The sequence below is a fragment of the Hippocampus bargibanti genome, linkage group LG22 (assembly GCF_051943395.1).
Source record: "Hippocampus bargibanti isolate YZ-2025 linkage group LG22, ASM5194339v1, whole genome shotgun sequence".
Lineage (NCBI taxonomy): Eukaryota > Metazoa > Chordata > Actinopteri > Syngnathiformes > Syngnathidae > Hippocampus > Hippocampus bargibanti.
The window spans coordinates 4043522-4067380 of record NC_142755.1 but is presented as its reverse complement, the minus strand read 5'-3'; the positions used below and the strand labels follow the sequence as shown (position 1 = coordinate 4067380).

The 23859-nt window shown below is 41.8% G+C and overlaps 1 protein-coding gene across 4 annotated transcripts in view; it reads right to left on the bottom strand.

The window, feature by feature from the left end:
* tbc1d22a (TBC1 domain family, member 22a) overlaps nucleotides 1-23859 on the bottom strand; it is a 60715-nt gene that overhangs the window by 14446 nt on the left and 22410 nt on the right. For all 4 annotated transcript variants that reach the window (XM_088989263.1, XM_088989262.1, XM_088989264.1 and 1 more), the window contains 3 exons: nucleotides 22998-23112; nucleotides 12250-12356; nucleotides 2498-2573 (listed from right to left, as the gene is read on the bottom strand). In XM_088989263.1, coding sequence (XP_088845389.1) covers nucleotides 2498-2573; nucleotides 12250-12356; nucleotides 22998-23112 — 298 coding nt within the window. The remainder of the gene's footprint in view (nucleotides 1-2497; nucleotides 2574-12249; nucleotides 12357-22997; nucleotides 23113-23859) is intronic.

Below are 23859 nucleotides of genomic sequence, written 5' to 3'. Positions count from 1 at the left end.
AGTTATGAACAACATATGAGTTATTTTTGTAGTAACATTCTATTCTCTCCAGTTGTACATGTACATATCTTTATATAGCATATATTTTATGATGCTTATTGCTCAGTACAAACCAATATTTAAAATTGTAATATGTATATTTTGGTAACAGTTTACTAATTACAGACAATCCCCTACTTACGAACATTTGAGTTACAAACAGCTGTACATACAAACTTTTTTTGTCGTAACATATGTAGTATTCTCGGTAGTTGCACATGTACATAGCTTTATAGAGCATATATTTTATGTTTTTCAGTACAAATCAATACAGCTTACTTCTACGAGACTTAAGCATACTTATATAAACCTTAAACATACTTATATAAGCCTTAAACATACATTCCATACAAAATATAGCACTGAAGCAACTTATGAACTAATTCACCTTGTGAACAAATTCACCTTACGAATGACTCTCTCGTTCATAAATTGGGGAGTGTCTGTATTTACTTTTCATGATAAAAACTAAAGAATATTCTAAGATATTGGGCTAATTATTCCGTTAACACCAAACCAAACTGGCTGACCAGAGGACGACTTCAGGAGCTAGTTCCAAGTATTTTCCAGGTTCAAAATTTGACATAAACAACTTCAAACTAAAACTACAGAATAGGTTTGATGTTTTTTTTTCTTGTTTTTATATTTGTATGTCGGTCTTTTATCCGGCAGAATACTACCCGGGCCCAACTGGCAGGCGTTTAGCACAATGCAGGCGAACACGGCACACGCTGTCAGTGTGCCTAGCATTTGCATAACTAAATTCACCTTTGGGCAATTTGCATGTTAATGAACTGGTGCTAATGCACTCGCTGGCGACAAATACACAAGCAGAAGATAAGGCAGAGAGAGAGAGAGATAAAGAGATCAGAGAGGCGTTTTGACGCATGGCGGCAAAGTAGCTTGTCTTTGGAGAAGGTAAGGTGCCTCGCCATGACGTCGAACAAGACAAACAGACGTTTGCGCCAATCGTTTACATGTGGAATGATTAGGAGGGGCGGGCAGTGGGGAAAAAAATGGAGGGGGAAAACAAAAATCCTGTTTTTTTTTTTTTTTTTAATTTATGGAGGGCAACCAGAGCGAGGAAATAAGCACTTCTTACACTTCTACAGTGATCGCTCATCTTTTGCTGTGTAGACAAATGATTTCATATAAAATGGTTACGCTCTATGTTAGTGGAATTAACGACAGTATTTTTTATTGTTTTTATTTTTTTTTTATGAGTCGCAGTCCTTGAGAATTGGCGTGGTTTTAAAAGCTAATGATCTCCACCCTGTGGTTTCAATAGCCACTAAACTTGAATGTTGATCTCTGGGTAAGCTGTAAAACGGAGAAATTGTTTCTACTTTTTTTATTAATAAGGTCTTTAACTGCATGGGGATGCAGGTACGGACAGGGGGGGAACTGTGGCTTAGTTTTAATTAGCATTTTGGCTTTATCGCAAGTGATTGAAACAGAGGGAAAAAGGAGGGACGGACGGAAAGATCATTCAGTGCAACTCTGCTAGCGATTATTATTATTTTTTGTATCTATTTTTTTGTATATATTTTCATGTACCTTTAAATTTATGAAAGCTGCAAACTGTATTCTACTATGTCGCACTGTCAATTGGAATCCACTTAACTCATTCACTGCAAGACAATGTGCAAAACTGTGTGTTTGGGTTTTTGTCATTTTCACTCAAATTGCAGGACCCAAGATGTGAATTCCTAAGTTATATGGCTCTGAAGTTATCTGAGCTTGAAATAGGGGCACCTGTACAAAATACAATGCATACATATTGATTTATATCGTGCTTTAACAGCTGAATCTGTAACAAAAGGCAAATGCTGCCTCCCCGTGGAAAGGGAAAAACATTGCCAGAGGTCTGACCAGTGCTTTATCTACACCCCCCCCCCCGCAAGAAAAACCAGACTAAATTCGAACAAATTCGGGAATGGTGTCAAATGAGTCAATTGTCCAGCATTCCCAAGGTCGAACTGTGCGAGAGGGCCCCGACAATCCCCAGGTGTCATCGGGCTATGCGTTAGGTGCCGCGCAATCAATTTCGAAAAGCTGAGAAGCCACCGAGACCCCCGGCGTCCCCCAAAAAAGCGGCTGCCCTGTCGACAGCCAAGCGAAAAGCGATCCGGGGGCTATCAGCGATCTCATTAGGAGTGGTAATGTCAAACCGCCGAGGTAGAAAATGTCTCTGGTCGTGATGACGGGGCACTTATGGAGCAAGCGGAACATGCCGAGTCATATTTTTGCTGGCCTCGTGCGCCAAAGCTTATCAAGTGTCGCCAAGGGCAATGTCCCCCTCCCCCCCCCCCCCCTCTTTTGTCTTTTGAAAAACGACACGCATGGTCCGAATCCAAACTGTCTGTTCTCGCAAACACTTTTTTCCAATTGGCTCAATTCTACAACGGAGTTTTTCTATGCTAACATGTAGCGCTTACAGAAAATGCATGAGACTCACCATCAATCCTGCTAACCAGCTCCTCCAAGGCTTTGACTTTCCTCTGGATGCCCGGTTGAGCAAAGGTGTAGTTGTCCTGGTGGGTTGAAACGAAAAGGGGGGGGATTCAGAATACAAGGCAATCGCATTTACATGTCACAGAGGCAACAGATGCAGGTGAAAGCGGAACCGAAGGTAATAAAAAGAGATTTCGCCAACAACCACGGAGGAGCTTGATTCAATCAAAGACAAATGCCATTATAGGCCGACTTGTCATGTTTCCCACTAATTTCCTGGAAAACAGTGTCAAAATGTGTTCCTCTGGTGGTCGGCAGCCAATTGAAGATCCCTTGATAGAAAATGGTCCGAAATTTCACAACTATACACCCCCATGTGACGGTTCATTTGTCACGGGAAAAAGAGCAGCAGCCATTACAGGTTTGAAGTGCTTGCCAGGTTTCGCTTTGTGCATCACACGCGCCACTCGAGCGGTCTATTAAAATCAGCGTGTGGCCTTGAAGACAAAAACGGAGAGCTGATTTGTCTCGCGGGTGGCAAAAAAAAAAAATGGAGGAACAAGATGTGATGGAAATGTGAAAATTTGTAAAACAGTCAATTACGGGCGTTTTGTCCAAAAACGCTAATAAACCCACGATGCATTTCAAGCCGGAATAACGACAATGGACAACGTGGCTTTGTCAAACTTGCAGAAGGTGCCTGTAAGCATTTTGTGGGCGAGTCCAAACGCAAGGACGATAGCGTTTCCTTGAGTGGGGGCAGGGGGGGGGGGTCATTCCAGTATGGCCGGAGAACAGCTGATGTGGCAAAGCATCCAACAAGCAGAGAGTGACGGAAAGGGGAAAATGAGAAGGAGGAAAGAAGGGAGGGCGGGACAGGGGTGATTTAGGTACAAGCCGCTTCAGTTGTCCTTCAGGATCAGCACAACGAAGGTGTGTATGTGTGTGTGTGTGGACGCCCCCCCCCCCCCCCCCCCCTGAGCCCACTGCCGGTTGGCTATTCTGCTTGAGGCCCTTTTTGGGTTCTCTCTATCGAAATTTGTTCTTCGCCTGCTCATGGTTGCTGAATGAGGTTCCAAATTAATCGCACAGAGGTAAAAGAGAGCATTGACTACCTACGTTTCGGTGCTAATGAATTGGCAACTCGCGGAGTTCCACAAGTGTCAGTCGTAGAGCCCCTGCAGTTAACCCTCAGTATGTTACGGGTCAATTTTACCCCTTTCCGTTTTTGTGTAGCACTTTTTCCTTTCTTTAAACCAGTTCTAGAATATCCCAAATGGGATAGAAAATATGTTGTCTTTCTTTACAATGTTTAGAACATCTCAGAAATAGTTGTTGCTGATGTCACCTATTATTTGACTGTTTTGGATTTTTTTACATACGGGTAAAAATGACCCACAACATAATATGAAGGTTAAAGCCGCATGGTGTTGTTACGCGTCAAAGGGAAATTTTGTCTGTGTAAACTCTCAGTCTTACAGGAATGGTCCATCAATGCTATGATAGGTCCCTTCTCTTAGGTTGGTGGGAGGACTAATCCCTGCGGCTCCACTCATAGCTTCTATTGTCCTGACTGACGACTGGCCTGATTGCCCAATTTGACCTGGTATCACCTCATCAGCATGACTATGTTGCCTAAGCAGTCTATTGTACGAACGGTCCAAATTGAACCTCACCCCACCATTAAAGGAAAATTGTGAAATGCTGGGCTGATAAATACGGTAGCGACTGTCACCACAAGAGACAAAGACCGTTACTCCCAGGCTGTAAGAAGGAGAGGTACCGCCGCTCGTTCCTGCCGACTGCTGTCAGACATTTCGATTATACTTAGAATACTTTGTTTTTATCTTTTCACCCCCACCCTTTTCAATTTTGTTGCTGTAGATTGCAAATTTCCCCATTGTGGGACTATGAAAGGCTTTTTGATTCTTATTCCTTTAGGGGGCTGATGTCAGGGTAGCCAAGTGTCACCATAACAACAAGTGCTTCTCGTGACATGTAATGATTTGAATGAGCGCTTTTTTCATTTTTTTATTTTTATACATCCCAGAATAAGAGGATAATTTCCCAACAGCTATTTACTTAACCTACTAATTCATTAAGCTACCTCCATTCTATTTATCCGAATCACATTTGCCTTTTGTAATTCAGCTCTGTTTTCCTCTTCACCACTGGTGTTAATTTGGCGAAGGTGGAGAGCGAGCGTTGAGAGTAATTACATTTGCATTATTGAAGCTGCTGGCGTTAATCAACTACCCTTTCTCTTCCTTTCACCCGCTTCTTGTTTTCCCGCTTTCAGTCCTCGAATCGCATTTCCTAGTTCATTTTGTTTGTATTCTTTTAGTGCGGTATCTCTCTATGGCACAGTTGCGGATTTGGTGCTGACTTTTCGGTCCCTCTTCTTAACGCAATTCAATCGAGTATTTCAGTCCAATTCACAAAGAAAAACTAAATTTGTATGTCTCTTTATTGCCAACTAGCACAGTGAAACCCTTACAAACTGCGATACGTAGTCCAATTCGGTTTCAAGTAATAATTTCGGAGTTTTTATCTCCCAAATCATGGGAAAAAAAGATCCTGAAGAGTATGATTTTAAAGCAAGCAGAGGGATGTCTTAAAAAGTTAGTGTGCCCTGCAACTGGTTCAGGATGTCCCCGGCCTACTGTCCAAAGATAGCTGGGATAGGTGCCAACACGCCCCGTGACAGACAGAAAGAGAGAGAGAGATATTTTTATGTTGCAATGTTAACGTTGATGTTAAAATTTATGAAAATAAAATAGGTGAGTTTGTTTTGCTAGTATTTTATAAATGACCTGCTCTTTTATTACGTGTGTGTACAGTGTATGCTGTAAAATTGTTAAAAAATGCTTTTAAAAAGTTGTTTTCTCGTCTTGGAACAAATTAAAAATGTTTACATTGATTATAATGGGAAGTGATGATTCGGTTTTGGAATAAAGTGATTTTTTGGAATGGATTATGGTCGAAAACCAAGGTATCGGTGTTACATGCTCTTTTGTCCTTCTGAAGAATTTTTACTGTGGTATTTTTTCAGCTTCTTGTGCTTGTTTGATCAGCGATCATTGTCGATTATTATGTTTTAAAAAGAATATGGTGGTCCAATTGAGACAGAGACACATTGACAAATATGGTCATACTGTACAACCCCCCCCCCCCAACTTTGTCTTTTTTCCTGTTATACTCGGATGTGAAGCACCCGCGGTCAAATGAGGCCCAGCGAAGACACTAATTCTAGACGCTCTCACCAAATCCTGGCCTGTCACATCAGCTTGCCATTCCTCAACCTAAAGGACCCCCGGTGCACGAGCACAAAGTTCTGCCGAGTGTCGAAAGCCTCTCCACTCACTCTCAGCTGAATCGATAGCTCCTCTTCACCTCTAAAGTCCATTCTATTAGAGACAACAATGGCTCAACAATGGACTCAGATTGCCTTCCATCGGCGGCGCCTGATGTCGATCACAGAGTTGGACAGCGGCGGCGCAACAATGCAGCGAGCGGCGGGCGGACGTCGGCGCTTGTGTTGGGTGAGCGGCAAAGAGACAGATGACAGGTAGCGATAAAGGCTTGACGATAATGGACGCCGCGGAGGTGTGCTGAAACGCACGGGACAGTGCAGCTATCTGCTAGTCGTGGCGTGTGACAGAAAAGAAGATTATAGAAAACAGGTTGAGATAACAACGGGAGGAAAGACAATATACAGGAGGGATTGAAGGATTTTAGCCAGCGATTGACAGTGGTAAGACATTTTGTGGATTTGGAATGGGTTGCTTCCATCGGATGGGTTGGCCAGAACTGGGTGACTCATGTGCTTACTGTTTTTGAAAAAAAGCCACATTCAGTATTTATTTATTGACTTATTTATTTGTCTATTTATTTATGTATGTATCTATTTAGATGTATTTATCTATGTGTGTATTTATGTATTTATTTATTTGTCTTTTTATTTATGTATCTACTTATGAGTATTTATTTATTTACTTATCTCTTTGTTTATTTGTCTCTTTGTTTATTTATCTCTTTATGTATCTGTGTATTTATTTATTGATTTGTTTATTTATTTGTCGATTTATGTACAAATTTATTGATTTGCCTATTATTTATGGATCTATTTACGTGTATTTGTTTATTTATTTGGCTATTTATTTGTGTATCTTTTATTTATTCAGATATTTAGTAATCTTATTTATTTATTTATTTATCTATCTATCTAGCTATCTAGTTATTTGTTTATGTATCTTTTTTGTCTTTTTATTTATGGATCTATTTCTGTGTATTTATTTATTTGTCTATTTATTTATGTATCTATTTATTTATTCATGTATCTACTTATTTATGTCTATTTATTTGTCTATTTGTCTGTATCTATTTTTATTTATGTATCCATCGATTTATTTATGTATCAATCTATTTATTTATGTATCTATTTATTTATTTATTTATCTATTTATTTATTTGTCTTTTTATTTATGGATCGATTTCTGTGTATTTATTTATTTGTCTATTTATTTAAGTATCTATTTATTCATGTATCTACTTATTTATGTCTATTTATCTATTTGCATATTTATTTATTTGTCTATTTGTATGTATCTATTTTTATTTATGTATCCATCTATTTATGTATTTATTTATTTATGTATTTATTTATTTATTCATTTGCCTCTTAATTCATTCTGTCTGTTCATTTGTGTATTTACCTATTTATTTGTTTGTTTATTTATTATTTGCCTTTTTTTATTTATTGTCGACCAATTGTTGACTATAAATAAATATAAAATAAATTAGTAACACAAATAAAAAAAAGGCCAATTTTCATACCGCAAGTTGGGATTGGTGTTTTTGAGTGACAGCTGATGGCGTCACAGGAGCGGATGCAAAGTCTTGCTACCTTCCGTCTGACGTTAAGATGGCGGCCCCCCCCCCCCCCCCCCCCCACTCCGACTCCACAGAGACCCCGTCTCTCGCCGGTACCACGGAAACAGATGGTTGCCTTGACAATGATGCGCTCACAACATGGCTTTGCCGGCGTTCCAAATGAGGGCTTGGATGCGGCTCAGACAAGGAGCAGCGGGAAAGGCAACTGTCAAGCCTTTGATCATCCGACATTGTACCGTATACGATGTTTGTCAGGTCAATCAGAAACGCATTTGATTTGATCTTTTCTTTATGGATAGTAGTATGTCGCCTACAGCGAATTGTAGTAGGAGGCAATTTCCATCCTGTGCCCTTTATTAGTCCATCCATCCAATAATACGTTTAGATCCCCAGTTTGACCGTCCCCAAATATCGACTCTTCAATCTCGCGTTGAATAATACATTTAAAAGCCAAAGCTGCGAGAAAAAAAAGCATTATATAAAAACAAAACAGCTGTTCATTGACTGGTTTTTAAAACTAAGTACACTCTGGGGCGTCCTGAGCACGTAATGGACTTTTTCAACTTTTTTTTTTTTTTCGGAGGTGAGTTGCACTTTCATCCGCCGTTCGTGAATTTCACACCAGGGCACGTTCGTGACGGATCTTCATGACCTTGAAATATTGACAGCATATCGACGGACGGATACAACGGCTGAATGGATTGGCGGCGCGGAACCGTTGTAATACAGTGGGACCTTGGCTTACGAACTTAATTGGTTCCCAGTGTGTAAGGCGAAAAGTGTGTATCCCAAAACTTAATTTCCCATAGGAAACCATTAAAATCAGTTCCCAGGTCCCCATGAAACATAATTTTCTACTTTCTTATTTTCGAAGCCTTAAAACTACACAAAATATACCTTATTTTATGTAGAATAAATGTGCTATAGTCGTATTAAACTACCGTACAATAAAGTCATTTTATTTACCTTTGTGATGGTCGTTAATGGCTTGATGGAATGGAGTGTCTGGTTTCCTCAGCATTAAACACTTGATAAGGAACATAGGCTTCTTACACCATCTTGAGGAATGATCCCTTGTAGGTGCAATCTCTGTGATAATTGTATCTAGTTCTTCATCAATTGCGATCTGTTTAGCTGGGTTGATAGCTTTTTGCATCAAGTGTACAGATGACTTGTGCGAGTTATTTGTGGAGCCTGATTGATGGCATATTTTAACTGTTTTCTATCCATTTTCGCACTATTCTCACACTCTCACACTTTTGTTTTTTTGTTTCAAGCTCTGTCATCTCCCTTTTGTGTGTATGTTTTATCACTCTCTCTCTGTCTGCCTGCCTCTTTAATGTTTAACCCCCCCCTCCCCCTGCTGGGTTCTTGACCAATCAGGTGTCTTTAACCGAAGCTGTCATTTTGTTTTTTGGAGAACGGCCTCACTCTCTCTGTCTGTAACCTCATCCCCCACTGCTGCGTTCTTGACCAATCATGTGGCTTTAACCAAAGACTGGGTGCTGGGAATAGAGGACAACAACAGTGGCCACCATTTTCTCGTTACGAGAACGGGCTCGTTCGCGAATGACACATCACTCATTGTGGCAGCTCCGTGTGCATCCCGAAAAATAGTTCGTATGCCAAGGTGAAATTTCCATAAATTCGTTATAAAGTTCGTAAGCCAAGGGGTTCGTAAACCGATGTTTCACTGTATGTTAAATGAGACGCGTTATCTGAAAGCCCAATTTAGCGCAATCTAAGATTAATTAGCTGCTGGAAAATGTGAAAAGTGGACTTAAAATAGCTCTATCAAACGGGCACGCAGACTAATCTGGATAAGACAGCGTTCCCTTTTTTTGCTCATGTTTTATCCTCTAATTAATTGTAATTCTTTGATTCTTCAAGGGTCCGACCGCTAAAAGGTAGAGTCATCTTATTGGATTAGACGACTTTGCGGTAAAGAGCAGACTATTTGAACGCGAGCGGAGAGGATTAGGCAGTTCAAACATGTTTGCGGGAACTCGCGCTGGCTCCTGTCAGCTGCCAGTTTGATGTGGAAATGGGTTGAGCAGCAGTTGGGCGCCGCGCTTATCTGCTTGATAAGGGCCGGGGATCGCGCTCCCGTAGCCGTGTTTGTCTGTTTAACTATGCCTTCCGTGTCGAGCGGGACAGGCGAGCGCGGGACGCACACGTCTGCCACTCAATCTGCCACTCGGCGCCGACGTGCTCTTCACAACAAAACGACTTGGGCTTTGGCAAGAACGGGGAAAAAAGAACAATCCACTTGAAATGGATCAAAAGCTGAATAGATTAAAAAGGAAGTGAAATATGAATTCGCGTGAAGGGCGGAAAAGAATGGTGAAACGCTGCCTAATTGTGTTTGACTATTCACAATTTCAGCTATTCATGCTTTTTTTTCGATTTACTCAAAATTATTCAAGGTTCTCGGCATATTTTTTGTGCTTTTCATGTCACACACAAAAATGCCAAGAGCACCAATATCGACGGAACGTGCCGGCATTCGGTGCATTTTTTTTTAAACCAGACCTATTTAATTACTTAATATGTAGTTATTTATTATTTATGAACTATTAATCGTTACTAATGTATGTGTTTATTTATCTATATATTTGTCTATTCATCTGTGTGTCTATTTATGTATTTATTTATTGATAAATGTATTTATGTAGTTATTGATCAGTGGGTTTATTTATTTATATATTCCTCTACATATTTAGTTATTTTGGGGGGTTATAAAAAATACATTTTTATTCATTAACTAATTAATTATTAATGTATGTCTTTATCTATTTGTCTATTTATCGGTTTGCCCGTGTATTTACTTACTTATTCATTTATGTATTAATTTTTCATTTATTCGTTTCTTCATGTATTTATTTAATCGTGTATTAATTTATGTATTTCTTTAGTTATTTTTGGGGGGTTAATTTTGTTCGTGGGTAAAAAAAATTAGCACATTTTTTACTTATTAACTATTAATCGTTATTCATTCATTTTTCATGTATGTTATTTATTTATCTATCTATTTATCGGTCTATTTATTTATTTTCAGTGTATTTATGTGTTTATTATTTATATATCTGTGTGTATATATATTTTATTATTTTTTGGGGGGGTTAATTTTGTTCGTGGGTAAAAAAAAAGTATCAATTTTTTTACTTATTAACTACTAATCGTTAATTAATTTTGCATGTATGTGTTGATCTGTTTGTCTATTTATCGGTCTGTCTATTTATTGATTTATTTGTCAGTGTATTTATTTATCGGTGTATTTATTTTATTTGTTTATTTTTTGGGGGGTTAATTTTGTTTGTGGGTAAAAAAAAAAAGTTACAAAACGTCCCCAAATATTGATCACCATTTTTTGGAAGGCGTCTTTTTATGAGCACCGAGATTGCAATTAGCCTTAAACAACAACAAAAAACACATTTCCATGGATGTGAATAAATGTACAAAGCCGATGAATAAATGTAATTACACAGACAAGACACCCCGCCTCCCCCCCTTGAGACTCCCACCTTCAGGACACCGACGAAGTTTAATAGAGAATGTGAGTGGCTCGGAGACGAGGTCAGGGAAAGGATCGTCAACTAATTACGCTGCTGAAGCACTCAGCCTCCGCCGGATTGTTTAAAAAGCATTAGGGAAGGTGGACGATGCAGAGAAAGAAGGTGGAGGTGGTGCGAGGGGGGGGGGGTGTTACGCAGCTTCCCGATGCATCGTATGTAATTAGTTCGGAGCCACGGTTACAAATAAACACAAGCACGAGGAAACCATGGTGCTTTGCGCGCACACAAAAGCTTAGGCCACACGCTCCATTCTTCGCTTTTCTCCCACAGGAACAACATGTGCACGGCGACGATTAATTTCCAAAATGAATGGCCGACAAATTGACGGGTAATGAACGAGGGGGCTCGCGCAATCGCCTTTGATAAAAGATTACAGATAGATATCAATGAGGCTTTGTTAATTTGGGTAAGGAAATGAAAAATTGCTTATTTGGTTCATCAACATTTTAAAAGAAATGGCCGCCACCATACAGAGGAACAAACACTGCTACTAACCCAAATTGGATGAAACGGCTAACCTCGCACTGGGGTACAATCCTAGATTATTTAGAACTAGAACATTGAGGATTTCACCCAGCAAATTGGATCCACGAGGAGGATTTCGGACATTCGGGTCAAAAGAGTCCCAGGTGAGATACATTTGACAAAGGTTTTACTCCCGATGTCATGTCGGCCATTTTGTATCTGAGCTTGGCTCTGGCATATGCTGTAATGGCTCCTAAATTGGTGGATGTTACGGGATTTTAACACCAACCCCTGTCAAAACGGAGACATCCACCCGCCACTGACGTTTTAAGCGTATGTTACATTTGGCTCACTTTAATTCAATTACATAACGAAAATGTCCAAAATGGCGACCGTCATCAAAATCGGAAAACAACATTGAACCTTCTGCCATCTAGTGGAAGAGCATTTAATGGCTCGCCGTCAATCAATAATTCGTCGGAACAACTGAAGCTAAAGTGGACAACTTCCTGCGGCGCGATACTTGGAAAAAAAAAAAAATCACAGATTGACGCTTTCCGAGATGGAAATAGCTTCCGGGTACATGGCGAAGAGTGCCAATAAGAAAGAAGAGAGCCCAGAAGCTCCCGCCTACTACCAACAGTATCAATTGCCCACACAGGAAGATCTTCGCCTCAGGCAGGACGTAGGTGGAGACACTTGGAGATATTCAGCGTGTACGGGAAATTGGTGTGAACGTACCAAAGTGCGCAAAGAGAGTTTTTACCCCCCCCCCCCCCCCCTCCCCTGTTATCTTTTCAGCACACAATGACAGAACGCTTACCTGGATGCCGTCCAGCAGTTTGCTCATGCACCAGAAGCTGTCAGCCTCAATGTTCTTCAGAGCTTCTTCCTGGAGACTGGACATGTCAAAGTTTTCCACTTCTTCCTCTGGACGGGGGGGGGGAGAGAAAGGGAGAGGGAGAGCGTGAACAAGAGGTGGAAATAAGAAAGCGAGAGGGGGATGTAGTTGGGGGGATTACAGGGTAATTTAGATTTACTTTGGTCAACATGGTGCGCCACATAAGACCGCCACTCAGAGAGAGGGCTGAGAGGGCCTTGCAATAAATAAATAAATAGATAAATAAATTTGAATGGCTCCACAGGAGGAAGGAAATATTCTTTTTTCAGCAAAAAAAAATATTAATTCCTAAATGATATAGGTCTGGAGTTATCTGATCTTGAAATGAGGGCGACTGTCCAAAATACAATGCAATACATACATATTGGTTTATATAGTGCTTGAACAACAGCTGAAGCTACAACAAAGCGCTAACATGGAAAAAAAGAGAAATGCTGCACACTTGTGGAAAAAAAACATTGCCAGAGGCCATGGCCAGCGCTTTATCGGCACCGAGGCATGAAAAAAAAAAACTTGAACAAATTCCGGAACGGCGCTTCGACGTCATATTTTCAATTCCAGAATAAATTCGTGAATGGCAGTAAATGAGTTAAAGCGCTATATAAATCATTGTATTGTATTGTGTACAGCCACCCCCATTTCAAGCTCAGATAACCCAAGACCCATATAACTTAGGAATTAACTTTTTTTCTGACGAAAGAAAAAAAATAATGTTTATGTTGTCCTAAAACTCAATATTCTGTGGGCCCTGCAATTTGAGTGAAAATGACAAGAACCCTGGCACTGGAGTGGACACATTTTTTTTGCACATCGTCTGGCAGTGAATGAGTTAAGAGTGGGCTACGACGACAACAACAGTGGGTGGCATCACATGTCATTAACGGCACTCGTGTGTGACGGACGGCGTGGGGGCTTTGACAGAATTCTGACAAGCCGCCGACAGACAGTGGAAAGCAGATGAGATCCGGAGCGGACCAGGACGCGACAGCAATGGCAGAAGGGAACATATTTAGGCAGTTGTTAGCATCTTTTGGAGAGTTATTTAGCTATTTGGCGGAGGGGGGATGTACAACGCATATGTCAGGGGAAGTGGAGTGACGGGGGGGGGGGGGGGTCCTGGCAGCTCGACTGTGTATCCTTGGCAACCCGGGAGGAATGTCTGTTCGGTTTGTAATGGGCATGCTCAGTCTGACAGAATGATAGACAGGAAGCTGGAAAGGTGCCCGTAGCTACAAAACCGCTAACAATTCCGCTACATGTAAACTTTATTGCGTCTGAATCTCGATTTCGGTCGTCAGGAAATACTTAGCGAGCCTTTTGATCTATCGACACGGGCAATGTGAAGCTTTTTCAGAGGGCCGCTAAATAGCCGAAAGTCTTGACGCTTATGATCCCAAAAATGGCAACCTTGACTGAAGCGGATTAGAAATAGAATTTCTGCCACCGGTCCGGCGGTTGAGGCGGAATTGGGCTAAGGTTAACGTGACGGTAAGACCGAGCGAGAGGAAGGAGAGCCACGAACTAGGAGGAGCAACAGTGCCCCCTGTGACGGCTAGCGGAACAACAAGCGGCGTGACCCAAAGCTAAAACAGAAACAGTTATAATAATAATAATAATAATAATAATAATAATAATAATAATAACACATTTCATTCATAAGCGCCTTTCAAAACTCTCAACGTCACATTACAGTCACATAAGTTTTTCTGTGGGTGAGCAGCGGCAGCCACATGTGCCAGCGTTCACGCAACCCAGAATAACTCAAATAGATAGAAAGCTAGCTAGCTAGATAATAGATACCTAACAGCTAGCTAATAGATACCTAATAGCTCGCTAGATAGCTGGATAGATAGCTAATAGATATCCAGCTTGCTCGCTAAAACAATAGATTAGGGCCTTAGGAGTGACATGCACGGCCCACCGCTGCTATGGAGTCGTAGCCTCGAAAAACAACACGTGAGGGTCTCCAAAATAAAGCAGTCGCCATGTATTGGATAGCGCGCAACATGTCCAACGGGACCGAGCGACTGCTTGGTTGCGGCCAGCTGTGAGCACTTGGCATAGCACGGTCGCGCTGAGCCGGGTCACACCTCGGGAGGGCGAGCGCCGACGTCGACACGCTCGCTCCCAACCGGCGTCGCCATCTGCCCTCTACGACGACTGGGCCACGAGGTCATGTGATGCGAGACGATAAAAAAAGACTTCATTTAGCTTGACGTCACCGTAGTATAAACACAACTGTTAACTCAATTCACTGCCAGATTATGTGCAAAAATGTGTCCACTCCAGTGCCAGGGTTTTTGTCATTTTCAATCAAAGTGCAGGACCCACAGAATGTTGAGTTTTAGGACGACATAAACATGCAGTATAGCGTTAGAAACCTTAGATTATCCCCTTTCATCAGGAAAAATGGTTAATTCCTAAATTATATGGGTCTGGAGTTATCTGAGCCTGAAACGGGGGCGGCTGTACAAAAAAACAATACATGCATATTGATAGACATAGCACTTTAACAGCTGAAGCTGTAACAAAGCACTAAAATGGGGGAAAGGGCAATGCTGCCCCCTTGTGGAAGGAAAAAAACATTGCCAGAGGTCTGACCAGCACTTTATCAGCACCCAGGCATGAAAAAACAAAACCCGAATAAATTTGTGAATGGCGCTCTGTCATATTTTCAATTCCCGAATAAATTTGTGAATGGCAGTGAATGAGTTAATGAGTATTTATTTTTTTATTAACTATTAATTGTTATTTATTTATTTATTTATTTATAAGAGTTAATTCCTAGGTTATATGGGTCTGGAGTTATCTGAGCTTGAAATGGGGGTGGCTGTACAAAATACAATGCAATGCATACATTTTGATTTATATAGCACTTTAACAACAGCTGAAGCTGTAACGTGGACGGGAAAAACATTGCCAGAGGTCTGACCAGCGCTTTATCGGCAACCCCGCAAGAAAAAAAAAAACAAACAAATTTGTTACTGGCAGCGAATGAGTTAAAAAATATTGATATTCAGTTTCACAACATTGTTCTGGTCGCTCGCGATCCGTCCGAGGGCGTCGCAATTGTGTAAACATAATTTCATCACCCGTAAGATTAAAGCTAGCGGCGGCTATGGATGACTCCAATTAATTGACTGACTTTCTATGAACGCAAAGATCCCCATAAACACGTTACAATCTCGCCGTCACCTTCAAAGAGGAGAAACACGTAGGCTGCTGGTGAAAATGCAAACCCTCCGCACCTCGCGCCGAAGGTTAGCCGCGCTACAATTAGCGCCGTCGCACCAACGCTAATGAGAGTCTTGCATTTTTATTTATTTATTTTGTTCTTATCCCAGAGGTGGCATTCAAGGTGTCGCATCATTAGGAAGCGAGTCAACTCGGTGTGACGCGGCGGCGCCCACACGTCGACGTGACGCACGGAATCGCGGCAGGGGGTTGCCACGGAATTAGCTTGATACGGGGTGGTCGTAAGATAGCAAAGTGAGGTGGGTTTTGAAACTTTTCCAAAATTTGAGGATAATCTCAACTCCCGAGAGAAATAAGCCGATTAATTTTATGCGCAGGGAAGTATCTCAACTCACAAAACTTGTCGATTGACCTTTTGGATAAGCTTCTTTTCATAAGTTTGCTGCTGTGAAATGTAAATTTCTCCACTGCGAGACGAATAAAGGTCCAAATTGGACAATCCAATTAACTATCCTTTTTTTGTTAGCAACATACATTATACCAACATTAGTTCCGACAATTTGACGCCATTAGCAACAGTCACCGCGGGCGGTGAAACGTTAGCCCCATGCTAGCATTCGCTACTTCTTGGGTGACAATTTTATCGACAACAGATTGCGAATTTCAACCCTCGTAAGGAAGAAGAAACCCTTGAAGCCACAACCCTCCCACGACCTTCCATTTTCTGCGCCGTCGCGCCTCATGTCCACGCACCAAACAGCAGACGCGAGAGCTCTTGGCAAGCTAACGTAAGCCCTTGACACGAAATGGAATATAGATATTAATATCATATCTGTCCGCGCGCAGTCATATAATGACCCACTTACCCCGCGGGTGGGGGGTGAGGGGGGACATGTTTCGCGGGAGGAGACCCTCAGAGTGTTTGACGTCTAGCGGGGTTAGCACATCGCGTTAATTGAGCGCGCCGCTCAATCTCAAAATGGCTGTCATATTGGCCGGCGGCACAATATATACAATTGATTCCGCATGTCGTCGAAATCCTGTCGTCATGGTAACATCCAAAACACAAAAGCAGCTTGTCAATCAAATTCATATAACCGTGAGGTGAGTTTCTGGTTTGGACAAAAAATACGGTTATTTTCCAGTGTATAAGGTGCACCGCCAATGAATTGTGTATTTTCAAACTTTTTCCATAGCCGCCTCCATTTCAAGCTCATATAACTGCAGACCCATATAACTTAATAATGAATGATCATATTTTTCGAGGTATAAGGCGCAATGAGTATAAGGCACACCCCCAATGAATGGTGTATTTTCTTACTTTTTCAATGTATCAAATTGGTTCAAATGGAGTATATAATTAACAATAATATAATTATATAAACATAAGCTCTCTATTTGCTATTTAGCTGACGATCTATCTAGCTAGGTAGCTCCCTATTTGCTATCTATCTGGCTATCTAGCTAGCTAGCAGGCAAAATATCCTGTGACTGTAAAGTGTCCTTGAGAGTTTTGAAAGGCGCTTATAAATGAAATGTATTATTATTTTTTTTTATTATTAGCTATCTATTAGCTAGCGAGCTAGCTTTCTAACTATTTTTTGGCTTACTATTTTCTCTCCATTGACATGAATTGCTTAAAAATATCCCAAAACACATTTTTGGCAGCATTTTGGAGCAACTGGACATGCTCAATGGAGGATCGGCTTACTCCATAGCAGCGGTGGACCGTGCATGTCACTCCTAAGGCTATCTATGGGCTATCTATTAGCTATCTAGCTAGCTATTAGGTATCTACTAGCTAGCTATTAGGTATCTATTAGCTAGATAGCTAGCTGTCTAGCTACTTGAGTTACTATCGGGTTGAGTGAACGCTGGCGCGTGTGGTCACCCACAGTAAAACTTATCCTGTGACTGTAAAGTGACCATGAGAGTTCTGAAAGGCGCTTATAAATGCAATGTATTATTATTATTATTATTATTATTATTATTATTATTATTATTCGCGTATAAGGCAGAGATCAAGGCTTTTGGGTGTGCCTTATACATCGTCGGTTCATCGCTTTACAATGATCACTTCCGCCGTATCGTTTGGGAGCTGACAGTTTTATTTTGAAGATCCAGCTCGTCAAATCCATTAAGCCATTACGGTGTGTAATCTTCATGTTTAGTTGGGAATAAAACACATTAGGTGAACAGCGGTACACAGACGTAGCAGACACGTCGGAGGGTGCGAAAAGTGAAGCTGAAGGGCGATGAAATGCCTCAGTACTGTTCGACTTAATGTGTCTGACGGCCCGCTGTTGTATTTTTATTTATTTTTTGTACCACTGCCACCGTTTTACGCAGATGCAAATGATAAGCCGCGGAAATGCCTTTACGCTCCATATGTATGACAATTGATGACGCAATCCACCCAACTGTGAGGATTGCGTCGCTTGCATCTAATTGCATCAGGTCAAGTGTGAGATAAAAACATGGTTTTTGCGTCCGAATCAAGGGGACGACGGGAGAGGGGGAACGAGAGATCATGCCGTGTTTCAATTTTAAGGCTTTTTATAGTGAACTAATTAACTTGATCTAAAAATATTCAATACCCCCCCCCCTCTTAATGATTATTCAGAGGAGATAAATCACTTTGTGACAGAACTATTTTCACGCAGATTTTCTGAGTCGTATCGTTTTTTATCGAAAGGAATGAGGGGAAAAGGATCAGGTCAGCGGACCCCTCAGTCGGCATTTAAAACCGCACCCCCAAGTCGGCGTTTTTGTCTTTTATTTTGAAATTGCGATGCGGCTACCTAACCGAACGGCGGCCTGAACCTATCGCCCAAAGGGAGGTCGAAAATTGGATGAGACGGCACGACCATCAACAACGGCAACAGTATAAAGTGATATGAAAAGACGGACACGGCGGCGACGGATTGGGTGGGGGGGGCTTAGACGGAGACTCCAGGGTCAAAAACTGAGCGGCTGATTCAATTTCGGCCCGTCCCAGTCCTATTACTTAACTCTCGAAAGAGGCTGATTGCATTCTAAAGCCTACAGAACATTGCGGCAAGGCAAAGCTCAGGTTGTGTGAGTAATACAAATGGAGAGGGGAGGGGGTACGGAGAGGGACTGGGGGGGGGGGGGGGCTGTCTGGGAGAAGACAACGCTTTCACTGAGTCAATAATCTGACCGAATCATTAAAGATGGAGGAATCAGAGTAAGTAAGAGTGGGTAAGGGAAAGGCAATGTGGAGCCAAAACAAGGCGATGGGGGCAAGGTGGTGGCGTTAGGAAGGGACAAAGATGTCGCCGTCGCCCCCCTCCCCATAGCCCCCCGTCCTCTCCAAAATGAGCTCATTCACATTCAATATATCTTCTATGGAAAAGGCTATTATAAAGAAAAATCTGGTGTCTATGAAATTAATGTACACTCATCCAAGTCGACAGTTTCGTTTTAGTGCTTTCATCAAAATAAGTTCCGATTCAGTGAGGTGTCCAGATTTGAAATTTAAGGGTGGGGACCACGGGGAATCTCCCGGGATTCAATGTACATCATGCGGATTTACGATTGCTGATCATTGACTATTTTTTTTTTACACTCTCATCGCTAAAGTAAGCAGACAGCAGGCTTGCACGGACGTCAATTGCGAACGGCCCTTTTAAAGCGTTGACCCAGCAGCGTCCCAGCTGGTGCTCGATGTCACTCCGGCGGGGTTAAATAGCGCGATGAGTAACCTGGATGTCGGATTACGGAAGACGGGGCGGCCATCCGAAAAGATGTGTGAAGATTAGGGCGATTCATTCAAGGTCTGCGATATATGGATGGAAAACGTGGGTAACAGGGTGATACGTTTGTTTGATATTCCATCAAAGGACCTCAACAGACGACTACATGCTCATTGGCTAACCATTTGACCTAATTTTCCGGTGTATAAAGTGTATATTTGATACCCCTTATGATTATTACAAGCCTTGATTTTCTTTCATTCATTCACTGCCAGACGATGTGCAAAAACTGCATAAACATTCAATGTAGTGTAAGAAAACTTAGACCGGGGGTGTCAAAGTCATTTTTTGCCGCAAGCCACATTGTAGTTCCAGTATCCTAATTTGGAGAAGCCATTAGAAGGTTTCATCCACTCCTCATATTACATATCGAGCGCACAACAAATTGATAAATAACTAGTTTTCAAATTTGAAGTCATAAATAATGACTGTTATTGTGATTTATATACGACAATTGGATTTTTTTTGTTGGTACTTTAGCTAGCATCATGGAATTTCACAAGTTAGATTTGCTTTCGCAGCCAAAAAAAAATGGTGTGGCGGGCCGGATTTGGCCCCCGGGCCTTGACTTTGACACCCGTGCCTTGGACGCTCTTATTTCATCAGAAAAAAAAGTTAATTCCTAAGTTATATGGGTCTTATATGAGCTTGAATGGCAGTGAATGAGTTGAAAGATGACCGTGCGCCTTATACTGCAATGCGCCTTATACACGGGAAAATACGGTATTATGACAAACTAGCTAAGGTTTGCAAAATGATTTCAGGCTGACTCACAAATAAATACATATTTTTTTAGATTTAAAAAGGGGGGAAGATACGTCATGCATAATTTTGCCTCCGGGCGTACACACCAGTTGTCATGCAGAACAAATTGGCAACAGCGGCCGGTTTTGGAAGCAACGTCGCCATTTAATTTAGCGGAGATGAAAGGGCTTTTGGAGCGTGGTGTAGGGCATCGGCGTAGGCTTTACGGTTTAAAAGTGTTCAGACTGAAGACGCGTTAACCATCAGTTTCTCCTCCGTGTTCGTGAACAAATATTGCCCGATTTCACAGACGGTCAGACCTCCGTCGCACAATGCACTCCTCGGGAAAATCGGTCACGGCGCCATGGAAACAAACTGGCCGCCAGCTGTGACAAGCGTTGCTTTCAAAGTGCGGACCGGTAAGACCGGGTCGCTCATCTCCTGGCTGATAGCGACGACGGAGTGCACGTCACGTGACAGCATGCGGGCACTTTGGCACTCACTTTTTTTCATGATGTCATTCCTACGGAAACGACGCCGCGAACGAAATAAGACGAATCTTCCACTAAAATGTGACTCATTTATGTTCGCTATTTTGGGATGGAGCCCGTTTTTTTATTTAATGAGGAACGTAAAAGCTACCTCATTTAGCATTGAACGCTTATACAGAATCTTCTCCAAAAATATTGGTACGGCGAGCATCGTTCAAATGTGTCCCCATGGAGGGGAAATATTAGCAAAGTTTGAGACTTGTGTGAAGTCAATCATCAGACCTTAACCCAACGGAGTAAGTATTCCACTTCCTGAAGAGGAGTACGACGGGAAAAAGCCCCTTAACCCATTCATTGCCAGACGATGTGCAAAAATGTGTCCACTACGGTGCCAGGGTTTCTGTCATTTTCCCTCAAATTGCAGAACCCACAGAATATTGAGTTTTAGGACTAGATTAACATTCAATGCAGCGTAAGAAACCTTAGACTCTCTTCTTATATTAGAAAAAAAGCAGTTAATTCCAAAGTTTTAGGCATCTGAGCTTGAAATGGGGGCGGCTGTACAAAATACAATACATATTGATTTATATAGGGCTTTAACAACAGCCGTAAGAATGCGCTCAGTGATGAGTTGTTAGACGCAATTATGGCTCATATTTAATATTAAATCTGAAACCCAAGTGAAAACAAATAAGAGCTTACCATCAGAATACCTTTATAAATGTAAATGTATGTATAAAAGCAGAGAAAAAAATATCGAAGGGGAGTTAAGACGACAAGAAACAAAAATTAGGCCCACCTAACGTTAGCTTTAAAGTACGACGACATCAAGAGAGGGTACGAGTCGACTTCGCCAACACAACGGGGAAGGTTTGTTAGTCGCGCGCAGGGAACAGAGACGCGGCGTGACGCTTTGAAGCGGCGGTCTCGGTTCACGCCCACCGAAGGGCTGGCAGAACAAAACGGAGCAGATTGGAGAGTGAAAGAATCCAAAGGAAAGAAGAAAGGTCGCAGTGATGAAAGTGCCGAGCAACAAGTCGCCGTACAAAAATTCTCAATGAAGGATGCTCGCCGTGCAACTTTGGAGCTTAACTCATTCACTGCCAGACCATGTGCAAAAATGTGTGCACTCCAGTGCCCAGGGTTTTTGTCATTTTCACTCAAATTGCAGGACCCACAGAACATTGAGTTTTAGGACTACATAAATATTCAATTCAGCATAACAAACTTTAGAATCTCTTGTTTTATCTGAAAAAAAGAGTTAGCATATTTTCCGTTGTATAAGGCGCACGCAAAAGCCTTAATTTTCTTCAAAAGATGACTCTGCGCCTTATATGTGAAATAGTATTGAGCCGCAACAGGCCTCGCAAATACTTTTTTCATTCATCCTGTGCGCCTTATACATAGAAAAAGTTTGAAAATACACCATTCGTTGGGGGTGCGCCTTGTACTCACTGCGTGCGCCTTATGCACTAGAAAATATGGTAACTCCTATTTTATATGGTTTTGGAGTTATGTGAGGTTGAAATGGGGGCGGCTGTACAAAATACAATACATACATATTGATGTATATAGTGTTTTAACAAGCTGTAAGTTAGCGCTAACATGCAAAAAAGGCAAATGCTGCACAATCGTGGAAGGGAAAAACATTGCCAAACGTCTGACCAGCACTTTATCGGCACCCCCCTCCCGCAAGAAAAAAACCAAACCTGAACAAATTCGGGAATGGCAGTGAAAGGGTTAATATTGAGTACTTGAGTAGTCGCCAATCTCAAATATGCTTTGACGATGCCATTTTATGCAATCTGGATGTAAACGATGAAGAAAATATGTCACGACTTTGGCCAGTGTGGCTTTTATGGATTTACTCCCCCCCCCCCACCTCCAATCTCCCACCCCATATGTTCAAAGTCATACAGCATCTGTTTGCCTCTATACCGCAATGCTAAGTACTAAAATAACCCAAACGAAAAGTTATTTCAAAGAAAAACATTGAAAAAAGGGGAGGGGATTAAAATAGGCCTTCAAAATCTCCAACCTCTTGCGTGCAAGCCAGCACTTCCCCACTTCCCCTAATGTGTCTGTGACAGTGGTTGGTGCACGCAAGATGCCCCTCAGAGGTTTCAAATTTCTATTTTGAATGGATTGAAACACCCTAAAAACAACATCTGAGCAAAACAAATTGAAGCAGATTAGCACTTTGAGGGGGATACGTCGCACTTTTGGATGGATACTAAAATAGAGATTTCAACCTCGCGACTGCAGCGTAGAAAAGCAGATGTTTGTTTTTACTTTAAAATAAGAGTCCTGAAGCGAGAACCTCGGGGTTCATTCCCCCGTGACGCTGGTGATGAAGCAGCAAATGAACTCGGACCACCTTTACAGCTAGGAAAGGTGGTCCGGGGGCATCCACTTGCAGCAAGGGGAGGTGGTTGAAAAGAAAAAGAAAACAAAAATCACTCACCGATGTACTCAAAGACGTAGACGACGAAGAAAGGCGTGACCAGGTCGTTGATGCCTTGCACGTAGCCGCTAGCCGGGTGGCGGATGGCCCAGATGAAAAGGATCCGTTCAAATATCTAAACAACAGAGACAGCGGTTAAAAAAAGCACCCCAAAATACATTTTTTTTAATAGGAGAACATCAGTCAGTGTAAATTTGTGAGGCATGCGAAAGGGGGGGACGCTCAAGTGCAATAAGAGTAAAGCTAGCAAGCTAGCAAAAAGAAACAGGATACTGATGATTGTGATTTCAAAGCAACAACAATGTGAGCAGTGAAGGGAAAGCACAAAAAACTAGTAACTCAACTAGATTTGTATACTTGTACGTTTCATTTTTTTGTTTTTCTCCAACGTGGCTATTTCTTTTGTTTATTTCTCCCAATGTTGCCTCATGTTGGCCATTTTCAGCGGCGCGGCGTTCGCTGTCAGTTCAGGTGAATTAGAGCCGGCTTTGTTTTCCTAGCGCACAAATGGATTTCCATCGAGGTACACATACATCTACTGCGCCCCCCTTTCTCGCCTCTTTTTTTATGTCATGTTGTTGTCACTTTCTAAATAACCTCATAGCTCATCGTTTTAAGGGGGGGGGGGGCATCATGACGTGACTTGTATTTTTGCTCATTGCTGTATTGAAATAAGTCCAATCACTGTTAAGATGTCGCTCTTTTCTTGCTCGATCCTCTTTTTTTCTGCCTTCGCACCTTTTATCAAAGCTCCATCCATCAAACCGAAAGGCGCCGGTGCCAGCAGCGGCAGGGGGGTGAGGTGGAGTTTGGAGGGGGGGGGGTGAATTTAGTAGCGCGGGTAATGGCACTTTTCTTTTCA